A 16,857-nucleotide genomic window follows, 5' to 3' on the forward strand; every position below is an offset into this window, starting at 1 on the left:
CAAGGCTAATCAGTAACTGACCTGCTGTGGACCTGGAACTTTCATTCCAGAACTGTATATGGAATTAAAAATACAGTCCACTTGCTCTCTGGAGAGCCATCTTCAGGTTGTACTGGAAGGTTGATCAGGACATTTTTGGAAATAAGAAATGAGTTGCTGAAAATTTAGTGTAAAAAGAATTATCTAAATAAATAGCTGTTCAAGGTGAGGGCAAATTGTGGGGCTGTCAGATTAACATTTCCATATTGTAGCTGATTTGGATTCTATTATGAATACTATGCATGCATTGTCAACTGGCAAAAGTGTGAACTGGGGATTGGGTCAGATTAGTAAAAGTCCTGCAGTTTTCCAGATGTTGCTGGTTGATTTATAGCAGTTGGTTATTTCCATATTGTTCAAATAAGACAATTGAATCTTCTGAAACACATAACGGCAAAATACATAAATACTATTTTTATTCATTTATTTAGGTAAAAATATCTATAGGATTTTAAGTAATTGTGAATATAAAATATGGTTAGTTTTATATCTTCTATCATGCTAGGTTATAAAGAATACCAAGTACTAACTGTTTGGCCGTTTGTGGCAGATCAGTCGGTCAGTTGCTGTCTTGTTAAGAATGCTGCCAGTCACACATCAATAATCTATCAGTTATTTGGTTCACGTACGGAATATTCTAAAATATGATATTTAAGCACCAATAACAATGAGCAGTAATTTTGCGATTATTTTGTTTATTTTGCAAAGGCTAAACCAAAAGATCCTTTTGTGAAGAAATACTGCAGCCCTAAGAAAATCCAGGGGCTTGATCTTCAACAAATAAAAACTTTTGGGAGACAAATACTTGAGGTAAATTGACTTTGCTGTTGTTCTTTCTATCAAATTGTTACTTATTAACTCCATTTAATATTCATTTAAAGAGAATTCTTCTTGACTTTTGTGATTTGTTTTGGTTCTATTTGCTCGGTGATTAATTTGATTTTAATTCCAGGTGTTGAAGTTTCTTCATGAGAAAAGAATTCCATATGGACATCTTCATCCTTCGAACGTGATGCTTGATGGAGAGACATGTAAATTACTGGATTTAGAAAACTCGTTACTAGGATTGCCCAGCTACTATAGAGCTTACTATACACAGTCCAGGAAAATCAATGTAAATAATGTTTCATTCTTTTAAGACTGTTATCTTTCACTTGTTTTCATATCACACTATTGGTTTATATTATATTTGTTTCCTTGCAGTTGAAATGATACGATGATATACGTAGTGCTGCTAGATTATCTAAAGAAAGCAATTTATACAGAGCAATTAGCCTTAGCTTTTCCTCGATGGGGATAAAATCCCTTTATCACCATCATTTGATTCAGTCATGGCAGATGAGTTTGAACCCAGTTAAGATTGGGATCACTATGTTGACTATGAAACAGTTATTGTTTTGCGGAATAGAAATTGGACTAAATTTAAAATTGTTCATAATAATAGGGTAAATCTAAAAATACAATTTTATTGCTTTTGCTAAAAAGACTGGATCCTCTTTTTTTTTGCGCATATATATTTACAACCCAAGCTCTCAATAACTACAAGACTAGTTTTAACTATTTGAGACTGATTAGGATAGTTTCTGTTCCCTCCATATGTCATTAAGTAAAATTCATGTTCACCACGTCATTTCATTAATGAAAATGAAAACCTGGTGTGGTGTAATAGACGATTGATTTGTTACCACACTTTTTGAATTCTTGTCAAGGTAGAATTTTGCATTTCTCAATTTGTCACACTGAATATCCATTGCAAATGATTTTTGTTGTTTTACTATTCAGTTTGAAGAGGAGCAGAGGAGGGAGGGTGGTGAAGTTGCTTTCCTACAAATAAGGGAAAAGTGGAAATGGGGCTGAGTCAACTGTAATATCGCTTTCTTATTACATCACAAAGTTATGTAGTTATAGTGACTGGGCAAAGATATGGCAAAAGGAGTATAATGTGAGAAAATGTGAAATTGTTAATTTTGGTAGGAAGAAGAGAAAAAGCATATTATTTAAATAGTGGGAGATTGCAGAGGAATCTAGGGGTCCTGGTACATAAATCACAGAAGTTTAAGAAGCAGGTACAGGAAATAATTAAGAAGGCTAATAGACTGCTTTAATTTACAAGGGGAATTGAATACCAAAGTAGGAAAGTTTTTTTTTTTTGTTTTTCGTTTAGACAAGGCATTGGACAATGTCTAGAATACAATGTACAGCATTGGTCTTCTTATTTAGGGAAGGCTGCGCAGTTGTTGGAAGCTGCTCAGAAAAGGTTTATGAGACTAAAACCTTGAATGAGTGGGCTGTCTTGTAAGATAATGTTGGACAGGCTAGGCTTGTATCTGCTTGGGCTTAAACTAAAAAGCACCTTTATTGAAGCATAAAGTCCTGAGAGATTTTGACAGGATGGACTTGGAGAGGATGTTTTCTCTTGTTGGGAGAACATACAACAAGAAGCCGCTGCTTAAAGTCAGTGGTTCCTCTTGTAAGGCAGTTGAGAATTTTATTTCTCTGAGGGTTTTCCAACAGTATTTGGAACACTTCCACAAATGGTGGGGGAGTTGGAGTCTATGAATATATTTGAGACCGATTTGGATAGATTCTTTATAAACAAAGGGGTAAAAGGCATGTGAAGGAATCATATTAGCTGTGAGCCTTGTTACAACATGGAGACAGATTGCTAAAACAAGTCAGCCTTTTAACTTTGCATTTGCGACACCGTAAAATTAAAACCATTGAAGACACTCAATAGATATTCCAATCGTTCCTAACCATATTTTTGAATAACCAATCCCAGACTTTGCTAATAATTAATTCCAGACAGTGTTTATTGTTAAACAAAAGACTTAACAGTTTATTAATTATGCAATAATTTTGAAAGAAGCAATTAAACAGCACTGTAATTTAATTAACGTCTGTGCTTTAAATCTGAAATTTTTTCAAAATTCATTCACGGGATGAGGGCGTCGCTGACCAGGCAGCATTTATTGCCCATCTCTAATTGCCCAGAGGGCAGTTAAGAGTCAACCACATTGCTGTGGATCTTGAGTCACATGTTGACCAGACCAGGTCAGAATGGCAGTTTCCTTCCCTGAAGGGCAATAGTGAACCAGATTGGTTTTTCCAACAATCGGCAATGGTCAACATCAGACTCTTAATTCCAGATATTTATTGAAATCAAATTTCACCATCTGCCGTGGCAGGATTCGAATCCCCGTCCCCAGAACATTATCTGGTCTCTGGATTAACAGTCCAGTGATAGTACCGTTAGGCCGTCGCCTCCCGAAAACAAATATTTGTTTTCACCCCCCAATTACACAAAAGATGGACAAACAGACACAGTTAAGGGCTAAATAAAAGAAAATAACAAAACTGGCCAGATTACATGAATGATTTTTATGATATGTTGTTTCACAGTCACAGATGTGTACTTTTTTTTTGCTTTTCTGGAGATGTCGATCAGGGTCACCTTCTCAGTTCACTTAGTCACAGGTAGTAATACTTCTAACTCAGCTTTCTACTGTTTGGGCCTCTGAAAGCCAGTGAGGGAGATTAGGCATGGAGCTTTCATGCTGTGTCATCAGAAGCCAAACCTGCTTCCAAATAAAATGGTTCAAAAGAGCATTTCCAACTCTGGTTCCACCCTAAGAGACTGACTGTCTTTTCCTGAAACCTCAATCACCATTCAACATCTGCCATCTCCTCGAATATGGGGATCTCATTCAGACTTGTGGAACCAGTTGTTAGATACTGCCCTCATTAATAGCCAACTTTTGTTTTCTGTTTAAACACAATGCCCTTCCTGGTGTCTGTACGAACCCTTTTAATCCAGAATCAGCATGCAGTTAACCTCCAGGCTTGGCCTCTCAACAAACAAAAGCTTGTTTGCTCTGTTCTTTTCCTTCTGCAACAAGTTGTTTCCTGAAGTCCACAAATCATCCTCAGGTCACAATCTCAATTCACCGCTCCAAAGCAAAATTGATAAAAGAATACAAATAAAAATAACGAAACATCAGTGAGGGTCCTAACAGCTTATTGAATGGCAGTGCAGTGGTTTACTCCTGCTTCTAATTCATTCATTCGTGTATCCTTGGTTAAGATCTCTTCGAAAGTTTAATAAAAAACACTGAATTTTCACATTGAAATGTTTGAAGATCTCTTTTAGCATTTCTAATATTTGTTCTGTATATTTGTGTACTGTTAGACAACAGAAGCCATTGATGTTTATTCCTTTGGCCATTTGCTGTATGAGATTACATATGGAAGGCCGCCAGATTCCGTGCCAGTGGACAGCTTTCCATCTGCCCCCTCATCAGAAATAGGTAAGAATTTTTAAAAGTCTCCTCTTTATTGATTATTGCTGGGATGTCTTAGATGATGTAAGAGAAGATGATACAAAGGTACAGTCTTGAATTCTAGTTCTTTGTATTCAATTATGCCGTGAACTTTTATAACTTTCAAACATTTCAGTTGTTCTTTCCATCACCCAACCGCTAGGGCTACTTCTGTAACATATTCCAGTCCTGTAACCTCCTTCATTTAGAAGAAGGGAAGCAGACGCATGAGGATCTTCTCTCCAGGTCATACATCATCATGACTTAGATATATGTTGCTATTCTCTTTCAGTTGCTGGCTATTATACCGTTGAGTAAATTTTATCTTTGTGTAGGATGCCAGATTTTTGCACACATGGTATCCTGTTTTTTTTTTAGAACGGGTACGGCAATTGGGACCTTTTCTCTAAATGTTGTTCATTTGGTGTAATCCATGGACATAACTAAAATGATACAGCTTTGGAATAGTTCATATTTGTTTTCAGGCACAGTGTCTTGATTTTGCAGTTTTTAAAATCCTTTAAGCAGTGTGTTTTTTTTTGAGGCAATTTGCCTGAAATGGCACTTACTTTGGACTTCTGGAGTAGACAGCCATTGTGAACTAAAAAGTGTCTTAGCCTCTGAGTTTGTAGTTGGAGTTAGCTACAGATTTAACAGCAGACTTTAAATGTTCCAACAATTTCAAAGAAATCATTATGACCCTGAATTTTGAGGGTTTCATAGATAATTTAAATCAAATATTCCTTCTCCCCTGTTTTGTACATGCTGCTCCTTTCCTAAAGGTTGTGACTTATTCAGGGATAGAATTCATGTATGTATCCCTGTACAGTTAATATCAGTAAGCTATGTAAATGTTATTTAAGATCCTGCTTTTATCTTTTATTCACACATTCATGGCTGGAAAATGATGGTAACAGCAAAGCACCCATCCTGGTAAAATTGATTGATTCTATCAGTCTTGCTACTACTGCAGTTGAGATAATTAATATAACTCTGCCCAGAGTTATTGGATTTTAGGCCCAAGGGTGATACATGAATTTATCTACTGAGTAATTGTTCAAGTGGGATGTAATGTCAGTATTTAGAGTCTAATGAGGTTGTTAGTTTAGTATTGGATCAATTTGTGCAGGGGCATTATAAATTAGAGTCTGCTGTTGGTAACACCTTGTGCATCAGTTGTGTGAATCGCCATGGTTTGATGGAACTGGGTTCTTGTTCACTCCAGATTAGATTTCTACTGCCCAATACTTGCTTACCCTTTTGAGGTGGATATTCATGTCTTTCATGTTTGCCCCTCAAAGGTGTTGGAACTAGATTAAAAAGACCGCATTTGAGAGAATATCAGCATGGGCTAAATGGTTTATTTCTATACATTATCTCTATGATTCTGTATTATTAGTTCCAAGCTACTGAATTGTCCATTTTTGTTGACTATTTCCTACTTGCTACTGTAGGTGAGGTATTCATTACATGATGTACATGTTTTTCAGTAGCATACTTTCTAATCTTCAGATTTTTGGTTGGTTTGATGAAACAAAAAGTGTTCAAGAAGCAGGATGATGCATAAAAATAGAACCTGTTTTTCTTTTTTCTTTACAGTATCTGTGTTGCAGTCTATCCTTTCTGCAGAAGCCTGGAAAACAAGCATGCCAACAATTGCCCAGCTGTTGGAGACACCGTAAGTGAGAAACCACTTAAATTTGCTAAAGTAGGAAACCTTCATTGCATTACAGCAACTATTTTTGTCTTTTAATGCATGATAAAATGAAAGTTATTTGGACATGGCTGTATTTTGTTACTTTATTTTATATATTTATGTGTTGAATTGCCGGAGTTTACAAAACAAGCAAGTACCAACCACATGTAAACCACTTTGCCAACTTCAGCATGAAATGGTAACGTGTAGTACTGCTGTTGAAGCAAAATTCACACTCTGAAACTAACTATGAGGTGCACCATTGATTACGTTATTGCAAAGGAGTTTGTGATCACCACTGCCTTTAACCAACTACTTGATTAATGTGTCCCTGGCCATCTGTTCATGGCCTTCTTCGAATTTGAGCCACTTGTCAATATTACTGCCCAACAGAATTCAAAGGATTGATTTGTAGCAGTAGGACGTGAACAAAATGAAGAGCTCCACAGTGTGAGGAATTATAAACATGGATCTATCCTGTGTGTTTAAGCATTTTTGAATGTTGTCCTTCGTCTATATATTGCTTGGGATTGACTGACTGTGAGTGGTTTCCTACCAATGTTCTCTCTTATTTTTGGAATGCACAGACTGTTTAAGTTTGTGGCTCCTTTAAATTTCTCTGCGCAACTGCAGACACCTGGTAACTTAGTGGTTGATTTGTCCGTGGTCTGCACAAGAATTTTTAAGTTACACTGTTGTGTTGCTTGGGGAAACATTGCTTCTATGAATAACACACACATTTTGTAAATCTCAGGAAGCTTCAGAGCAACATTTGTAATTTACAGAAAGTTAGTTATACTGAGACGTGGGATTGAATTCATTTGAATTGATACTTTAACATTGCTTTTCTTCAAGGGGAGGTGGTTCACAACAGCGAGGGACCCAGGTTCAATTCCACCCTCAGGTGACTGACCGTCTGTGTGGTATTTGCGCATTCTTCCCATGTCTTCCATTGGTTTCTTCTGGGTGCCCTGGTTTCCTCCCACAGTCCAATGATGTCAAGTTGGGTGGATCGGCTTTGCTAAATTGCTCCATAGTATCAGGGATGTGCACGCTAGGTGGATTAGCCATGGGAAATGCAAGAATATAGGGATAGGGTAGTGGGGTGGGTCAGGGTGGGATGTTCTTTGCAGGGTGTATGTGGACTGGATGGGCTGAATGGCCTGCTTCCATACAGTAGAGGTTTTATGATTCTGTGATGTTGCAAGTAAATGTAATGGGGGATAAAAACAAATTGGACTTTTTAACCTACATAATATTAAGCTGCTCTATTTGTGGTGTCTTTTCTTGGTTTTTAATATTATTTCTATGACAGAAGTGATTTTAAACAAATTATGAGAGAGTCACTATTAGAATGCTAAGTGCATTGAAATTGGCTACTCTGCTGTGTCTGAACTCGTAATCTTCCTATTTTAGCAGTGTTTCATAGTCAGTGCACTTTAGCATGGTCTGCAATCTGCGCTCTATTATCATTTCAAGGATGTACTGAGTTGTGACCTGAATTGAAAATGCACACAAAAGCAGGGTGTGTTTGTGGCCAATTAGTTCAGAATGGATACAGAGCACAGAAAGTAGTGAAAGAACAGCTGACTAGGTACTGCTTCATTGAGTGAGAGGTCAGAGAAAAAATATAATATATTTTATTGAGATGTGTCCCTCTCCTAGAATTAGCTAGTTTTCTAACAATATGAAAACATTTTCATGATGAATATAGCTTCCAGAATCTTCAGGTTGTCATGGATATGAGAAGGAAAATCACATCTTTGTCATTTACAGATTTGCATAAAGGATTATGTTTTTTGTTCAGCGCTTGCATAAATCAACATGAATAAAAATTATCCAAACCATCCCCCTTCTGCTGTACATGCAGTAAAATATAAAGGCTTTGACCACTACATTGATGATAATACATGGAGTGTTTCAAACATGAATTTCTAAGAGTACAAATGAAGCAATGATAAATGTTTTATCTGGGGCTATCGAAGGTTATTTCCTATCCAAAATGAAAGTTGGAGGATGCTGTATTATATGGGCACCCACTTTATCCTAGGCATGTGCATCATTGTTTACAGATAAGTGATATATGTCACTGTCCTACCAGAAGCTATGCTGAATAATGTAGTTGGCATAAGAAACAACTGCATTTTGTGAACAGAAATCATGTTGCTTCAAGTGAGAGGTAGACACAGGTTTATCTCAATAGAATTAGAATTAATTTTGTTGTCATGTGTACTCAAGTACAGGAGTGCAATGAAAAGTGTACAAAGTCACCATTCCTGGTGCCATCTTAAATAGAAAGGTACCTAGGTACAAAATCTGAAGTATAAAGTAGAAAAATAATGAAATAAGTTAGAAGTGCAAAATTACAGTCCTCAAGTGCATAAAGGATATGGGATCTGGGCTCTTCCACCCCAATGTAGAGACCAGCACGAAGCAGTTGGCCGGCTGGAGTCACCACTCTTCGGCGCCATCTTGCCTCTACCAACGATGTCGCTGCCACGAGTCTGAGCTGGGCTGATCTTGGCAATGCAGCCGCCACTGAGGCAGCTGGGCACTGGGCCCAAACTTGCCTCCCTCCATCTCCACTGCTGCTGGGAGCACAAACCCACTCCCTCTGCTACCACCGTCGGGAAGAAACTTTGCGTCAGATGCGCTGAAGCTGCCAAGCTCTCCACAGAAAGTAAGTAGGTTCAAATAAGAAAAATAAATGAAAGAAGAAAGAAAAAAAAAGTAAACGCGGACCGAACAGATGAGCTCCGGAAAGGAACCCATACATTGCGCTTCTACTGCACGTGTGATGATATTGTGGAATCTTCTGTCATTAACGGAACAATTGAATATTTTTGTAGAAGACACTCTTGCATTTAATGCAGGACTCAAGTGAATCATTCAGAGAAATTGATGTTGGATTATGGGGAAGCCAGCATATTGGTAGAATTGTTTTGACTCTGATCTTTGGTAGGCTAAGTGGACCTGATGGAATAAGATATCTGCCATGTCTGCATTAGGTTTGTGCACAGCAAACTGACTGAAATGATACATATACTGACATGGAATGAGCCCTGGCATAGAGTTTGAGGCCCACAGTCACATTCATATCCACCAACAGTATTTATGGGTGTTAGATATGGTCAATATGGTCTGCACTTTTGATTGAACAGGTAGATTTCCGTCACTTTCTGTTTCCCACACTATTGTTTAGCAGAATGGAACCTTTCAAGTATTTGGGCATGTGTCTTGTCTTTGGAAACTCGAACATTTTTCTATTATTTTCAAACTAGTATTTGTAAGTAGAATATTGTAACGTTGTTTTACCACAGAGTTTCTGGATTTTTGACAAGAATTTTGTGATCAATTATTTTAAGGTTCCTATCGATAGATATTAGTTTTTTAAGTCAGTGGTTCTGAATTAATTTTAGCACTGGAACCTCTTAAATGAATTTCACAGAACCCTGCTGCATTTCATTTATAATATATAATTTTCAATATGAAGTGGAAAGTGTTTTAATACTTTTAGGAAGGCAGGTATTTATTGAGACAACAAGGTGCAGAGCTGGATGAACACTGCAGGCTAAGCAGCATCATAGGAGCAGAAAGGCTGACGTTTCGGACCTAGACCCTTCTTCAGAAATGGGGGAGGGGAAGGGGGTTCTGAAATAAATAGGGAGAGAGGGGGAGGCGGAAAGAAGATGGATAGAGGAGAGGATAGGTGGAGAGGAAACAAACAGGTCGAAGAGGCGGGGATGGAGCCAGTAAAGGTGAGTGTAGGTGGGGACTACTTACACTCTCCTTTACTGGCTCCATCCCCACGTCTTCGACCTGTTTGTTTCCCCTCCTCTATCCATCTTCTATCCGCCTCCCCCTCTCTCCCTATTTATTTCAGAACCCCCTTCCCCTCCCCCATTTCTGAAGAAGGGTCTAGGCCTGAAACGTCAGCCTTTTTGCTCCTATGATGCTGCTTAGCCTGCTGTGTTCATCCAGCTCTGCACCTTGTTGTCTCGGATTCTCCAGCATCTGCAGTTCCTACTATCTCTATTTATTGAGACACTTAGTTCTTGACGTAGCAATCTCTGTGCTACTTGTAGCCCCTCTATGTACATTCCCATATTGATCGGAAAAGCCAGGCCACTCTGTTGCATGTCGTAGCTGCAGCCGCGGCTCACATCAAGGCTACCTTTACTACCCACGTTGTCCACTGTAAGGCTTTAGACATCATTTTGCAGGCCCCTGGAAGATCTCCATGGACCTCTAGACATCCATAAGTTCTTGCTGGTGAGCCACTCCCCTAAATTGAGTAATGACCAAGGCATTTTAAAAATAATCATTGCAATTTTTGTTTTCTTCAAATATTTGTATACAACAGGTTTGTTTGATCCTACATAAGGAAGAGTTGCAGTCATTTAATGCAGAACTGATGCCAATCCTCCAAAGAAAATAAACTAACAAATAAGTCATTTTTAATGATTTAATGATTTTAATGTTTTAATGGTTATTTTCTTGTCACCTTTCAGGTTATTCAGTGATGTTGTGCTGCTTAATGCTGAAAAGCCCCAGTTTAAGGTAAGGCTTTTATACACTTCACTGCAGAGGAGGGTGTTTAAGAGTATTGGAAAACAAGTTAATTTTTTTGCTGAGGTTGCATATTCCACATTCATGTCACTCATCGGGTAAACAGCTTTCTTCTGAATTTCCGGTTGGATTTTTTTTTTTTAGTGGTGTCATATTTCAAATGTTCCTGGATTTTGTCTCCCCTGTGTGTAAAAATAAAACTCATCCATATCTGCATGTCAAATTGTTTCATAATTTAAAAAGCTCTTAGGTTCCCCTGTTATGGAATTAATCAGCTTTTCCTGTTTTTTTTTTTTCATTCATCAGATGTGTGTTGTTGGCTAGGCTAATGTTTATTGCCAGTCCCTCATTATCCTGGAGAAGTTGGTGATGAGCTGTCTTCTTGAATTGCTGCAGTCTTTGTGATAAAGGAACCAGGATTTTGATGTGATGGCAGTGAAGGAACGGTGATGTTGTTAAGTGGTTTGGACGGGAACTTGAAGGTGATAGTGTTCCTAGGCATCTGCTGCCCTTCTCCTTGTAGCTGCTAGAGGTCATGGGTTTGGAAAGTGCTGGTTGGAGGATCTTTGTTGAGCTATAGCAGTCCATCTTGTGGTACACACTCTGCTACTATGCATCGATGGGCTGCTGTATTCTGGATGGTGTCAAACCTTTCTGATGTTGGAGCTGCATTCTTTTGAGCAACTGTAGAGTATTCCATCGCACACTTGATGTGCCTTTTTAGATGGTGGGCAGCATTGAAAAGACAGGTGGTGACTTACCTGCCACAGAATTCCTAGCCTTGGACCTTTTCTTGTAGCCATAATATTTATTTGACTGGTCTAGTTTAGTCTCTGATCAGTGGTAGCTCCCAGATGTTGATAGGAGATTCAACAATGGCAATGTTACAATTGAATGTTAGATTTGTCATGACTGGTTTCTCCCTTGATGGTGATAGTATTAAGATCCCAGCTGATGATAATGCTGGACAATTCCGATCCCAGGATGAAACCTGGCTTGATAGCTCATAACTTTATCAGTCAACTACCATTTTCATTAGTTACTGAATATATACATATGGCTGCAAATGTTGTTTAACCAGAGAGTACCAGGTTATAATACAGAACAAGAAAATAAAACAAAGCTATATAGAAGACATTTTAGAAAAGGCTTAACATAAATCATGAAATCAAAGATTTTACAGATGCTCAATTCCAGAGAAACAACTCTGCTATCTCAACTCCTTAATTTCTTTCTTAAAAGAATCTTTTTCAGCTCCCTTCTTGGACTGCTTAAGTGGTTTTACAATTTCTTTGTGGTGGCATGAAGCCTTTCTAATCTTATGGCCTAACCTCTCTACAGTTCTGGCAACTTGCAAGCTTCTAGGCAAAATCGCACAGTTTGAAGGCTTCACAAACTAAATTGTTTTTGTGGTGGGTGAAAACGTGATTTTTCTGTCCTAAGTCAAAGCTAAACTAGTGGCCTCTGAACTGTTTTTCTCCATCTGTCATAAACTCAGCAATATAAGTATTTAATACATTAACACCACAGGAGGCCTACTTAGCACTGGTTAATGTGAAGGGCAAGGCTGGCAGGTGTAGGGAAACTGGATTGCTAGAGATATTGAGGCTCTGATCAAGACAAAGAAGGAGGCATATGTCAGCTATAGACAGTTGGTATCAAGTGAATCCCTTGAGGACTGTAGAGGGTGTAGGAGTACACTTAAGAGGGAAAGCAAGAGGGCAAGATGGGACATGAGATAGTTTTGGCAAATAAGGTTAAGGAGAATCCAAAGAGATTCTACATGTGTATTATGGGAAAAAGAGTAACTAGGGAGAGAATAGGGCCTGTTAAAGATCAACGAGACCATCAACATGTGGAGCCATAGGAGAGATAGGTGAGATCCTAAATGAATATTTCCCTTCAGTATTTACTATGGAGGAAGACATGGAAGCTAGGGAACTCGGGGAAATAAATAGTGATGTCTTTAAAAGAATCCACATTATAGAAGAGGAGGTGCTGGAGGTCTTAAAACGCATAAAGATAGATAAATCTCCTGGTTCTGATCAAGTGTATCCCAGGACATCGTGAGAAGTTAGGGAATAAATTACGGGGCTCCTAGCAGAGATCTTTATATCATCGACAGCCACAGATGAGGTGCCGGAAGTCTGGAGGTTGGCTAATGTTATGCCATTATTTAAGAAAGGCTGCAAGATGAAGCTAGGGAACTTCTGGAGTAGGAAATAATAAGAACTGCTGATGCTGGAGTAAGAGAATACACAGTGTGGAGCTGGAGGAACACAGCAGGCCAGGCAGCATCAGAGGAACAGGAAAGCTGACGTTTTGGGTCATGACCCTTCGTCAGAAAGAATTTTTTTTTTATTCCGAAGAAGGACCCCGACCCGAAACGTCAGCTTTCCTGAACTTCTGGAGTACTGTGTGCAGTTCTGGTTGCCCTGCTATAGGAGGGATATTATTTAATTGGAGAAGGTCCAGAAAAGATTTGCCAGGATGTTGCCAGGAATGGAGGGTAGGCTGGGACATTTTTCACTGGAGTGTAGAAAGTTGAGGGGTGACCTTTATAGACGTTTATAAAATCATGAGGTCATAGATAAGGTAAATAGTACGGATCTTTTCCTCAGGGTGAGGGTGTTCAAAACTAGGGGGCATGTTTTTAAGGTGAGAGAAAAAAGATTTAAAAAGGACATGAGGGGCAAACTTTTTTACGCAGAGAATGGTTCGTGTGTGGAATTAATCACCAAAGTGGTAGGTGCAGGTACTGTTACAACAGTTAAAAGACATTTGGATAAGTACATGAACAGGAAAGATTTGGAGGGATATGGGCCAAATGCAGGCAAGTGGGACTAGTTTAGTTTGGGAACATTGTTCAGCATGGACTAGTTGGGCTGAAGGGTCTGTTTCCATGCTGTGTGACTCCGTTGTTACAGCTTGAAGTCAGTGGTGGGTAAAATGTTGGAGCGGATTCTGAGAGACAGGATCTGCATGCATTTGGAAAGGCAAGGAATGATTTGGAATAGAAAGCATGGCTTTATGAATGGGGAATTGTGTCTCTCAAACTTGATTGAGTCTTTTGAAGGAGTGACCAAGAAGATAGATGAAGGTAGAACGGAAGACCTTTTCTACGTGGGCGTTACCATGCGGAACCTTGTTAAAGGCCTTGCTAGACTAATTGGTAAGGTTAGATCACAAGGGATCCAAGGAGACCTAGCTAATTGGGCACAAAATTGGCTTGACGGTAGGAGACGCAGAATGGTGGTAGAGGGTGGGTTGTTCAGTCTGCAGGCCTGTGACCAGAGGTGTGCTACAAGGATCAGTGTTTTTCATCTGTATAAACAGTTTAGATGAGAATATAGGAGGCATGGTTAGTAAGTTTGCACTTGGGTGATATAGAGGACCGTGAAGAAGGTTATCTAAGATTACAGAGATCTTGATCACCTGGGATAGTGGTCGAGGAATGGTAGTTGGTGTTTCCTTTAGATAAATGTGAGATGTTGCATTTTGATAAGACAAAGCAGGGCAGAACTTACACAATCAATGGTATGGCCTGGGGAGTGTTGTGGAACAGAGAGACCTAGGGGTGCAGGTACATAATTCTTTGAAAGTGGCATCACAGGTAAACAAGGTGGTGAAGATGGCGTTTGGTCCACTTGTCTTCATTGGCTAGACCGTTGAGTACAGAAGTTGGGATGACGTGTTACGGCAGTACAAGACTTGGGTAAAGCCACGTTTGGAGTACTGCATACAATTCTGGTCACACCGCTGCAGGAAGAATATTACTAAACTGGAAAGGTTGCAAAAAACATTTACAGGGATATTACCAAGACTCAATGGTTTGAGTGATAAGGAGAGGCTGGATAGGCTGGGACTGTTTCCTCTGGAGCATAGGAGATTGAGGAATATAGAGGTTTATAGTGAGGGATATAGATAAGATGAATAGCCAAGGTCTTTTCCCCAGGGTAGGGGAGTCCAAAATTAGAGGGCATAGGTTTTAAGTGAGAGGGGAAGGATTTAAAAGGGACCTGAGGGGCATCTTTTTCATACAGAAGGTGGTTTGTATATCTCTTGGAACAGGCTGCCAGAGGATGTGGTAAAGGTGAGCACAATTATAACATTTAAAAGACATTTGGGCAGGTATGTGGATAGAAAAAGTTGAGGGATATGGGCAAAAGCAGGCAAAAGGGACTGGTTCAGTTTAGGAAATGTCAGATGGACGAGTTGGGAGGCCGAAGGGTCTGTTTCCGTGCTGTATGACTCTATGAGCGGATCAAATGCCTTCTTGGAAATTGTCTTTAGTTCATTTGTTTTAAATAACCTCCTTATCTCTTTTTTTTTAAAGTATCCTTTGCCGAACTGAATCTGTCTTTATATTAAAATTCCAAATTCCCAAATAATAGTGTATATTATCATCGCTGGGGAGGCGAAAACATAGTGGCATTCATTTGGACTGTTATCCAGAAACCCAGGTGGTGTTTTGGGGACCTAGGTCGAATCCTTCCACTGCAGATGGTGGAATTTGAATTCAATAAATATCTGGCATTAAGTATCTAATGATGACCGTGCATCCATTGTTGATTGTTGGAAAAACCCATCTGGTTCACTGATGGCCTTTAGGGAAGGAAACTGACATTCTTACCTGGTCTGGCCTACATGTGACTCCAGACCCACAGCAATGTAGTTGACTCTTAACTGCCCTCTGAACAATTAGGGATGGGCAGTCAGTGCTGGGCTGGCCAGCGATGCCCTCACCCCATGAATGAAAATAAAGTTATACTTATTAAAGGAATATTTTGTCAAAGTTTTTCAATTTGCACTCATCAGAAGAGTTGACAAACATATTCTCTCAAGGGGTAAACCAACATTACATCTGATGACAGGAGAGTGCTGATTGGTTGGTAAGCAGACTGTGATTGGTAGAGGTATTGCCATGGAGAATGTACCAGCTAATGATGATTGACAGTTGACTGCCAGGCACTGTTTACATTTTATACCAGGCAGGTTGATTTGATTGGTAAGGGCATTGCCCTGAGAAATGTACCAGCCAATGACTGTCAACTATTCCATTCTTTTGAAAAAGATGCAAGCGTGAGGTGTTCTTGTTGTCTACAAAGTACAAACTTAGGCTAGTCAGTTAGGCTGCAGTGTGGCATGTTTACATGTAGTAGAAGCTGCATCATTTAATACACGAGGCTCCAGTCTACACAGGTTTAAAATATCTTTCTCGGACATTGGGCAAGATGTGCTAACAAAAAATATTCTGATCCACTTGCTAGGGTAGAACTAATTCCATACAAATGATGATGGACATCTGGAACTTACATCCCCACCTCCCCACCCCCATTTGCAAAAGACTGTGGATGCAAAATCAGTTGAAATTTTCAAGACTGAAATTGATATATTTTTTTGAGATGAGACTATTGAGGGAGATGGAATAAGGGCAGATCGATCTTGTGTATTTGCTGCACCCAATGTGGCCTGTTCTACATTGGAAACATAGACTGTGTGACCAATTTGCAGAACACCTCTTGTCCGTGCGCAAGCATGACCCGACCTTCCCATAGCCAGTCATTTTAACACCATGTCCTCCACACATACCCACTTGTCTGTCATCGGCATGCCGCACTGCTCCAGTGAATCACAGTGAAAGCTGGAGGAAAACATCTCGTCTTCAAACTAGGCACCTTCTGGATTTCATACTAAGCTCAACATCTCAAAATCATGAATGCACTCCCGTTCCTTCCCTTTCTTTTACCTTTACTTATTACATTCTCTATAACCATGTGTTCTCTCCTGACCCCCACCCCAGTCGGACTGTCTGTTCTTTCCAGTCTGGCAGTTAGGTATACCATTGTTCTGCCATTCTCGCATTCCGATCACTTAATCTGCACGATCAGCATCCTTCCTCCCCCTGTTCTTCCCACCACCACCACCACTATTGTATAAATGTTGCCCCCTCCACACCTCACGTCAGCTCTGATGAAGAGTCATCTAGACTGAAACCTTTAGGCTTCTTTCTCTTTATGGATGCTGCCTGACCCGCTATGATCTCCAGCATTTTTTGTTTTCAGGGCAGATTGATGGAATTAAAACAGAAACAAAGTTGCTGGAAAAGCTCAGCAGGTCTGGCAGCATCTGTGGAGGAGGAAACAGAGTTAACGTTTCGGGTCCAGTGACCCTTCCTCAGAACTGATGGTGGCTGGGAAAACGTCAGTTTATATGCAGAAAATAGGGAGGTGG

At 39.6% G+C, this 16,857-nt stretch overlaps 1 protein-coding gene across 1 annotated transcript in view; it reads left to right on the forward strand.

Moving 5' to 3' along the window:
• Nucleotides 1-16,857, forward strand: part of pxk (PX domain containing serine/threonine kinase) — a 66,883-nt gene that overhangs the window by 27,433 nt on the left and 22,593 nt on the right. The window contains exons 8-12 of the mRNA XM_048606147.1: nucleotides 748-849; nucleotides 992-1,153; nucleotides 4,229-4,346; nucleotides 5,958-6,036; nucleotides 10,566-10,671. Coding sequence (XP_048462104.1) covers nucleotides 748-849; nucleotides 992-1,153; nucleotides 4,229-4,346; nucleotides 5,958-6,036; nucleotides 10,566-10,671 — 567 coding nt within the window. The remainder of the gene's footprint in view (nucleotides 1-747; nucleotides 850-991; nucleotides 1,154-4,228; nucleotides 4,347-5,957; nucleotides 6,037-10,565; nucleotides 10,672-16,857) is intronic.

The sequence above is a fragment of the Rhincodon typus genome, chromosome 16 (assembly GCF_021869965.1).
Source record: "Rhincodon typus isolate 14 chromosome 16, sRhiTyp1.1, whole genome shotgun sequence".
Classification (NCBI taxonomy): domain Eukaryota; kingdom Metazoa; phylum Chordata; class Chondrichthyes; order Orectolobiformes; family Rhincodontidae; genus Rhincodon; species Rhincodon typus.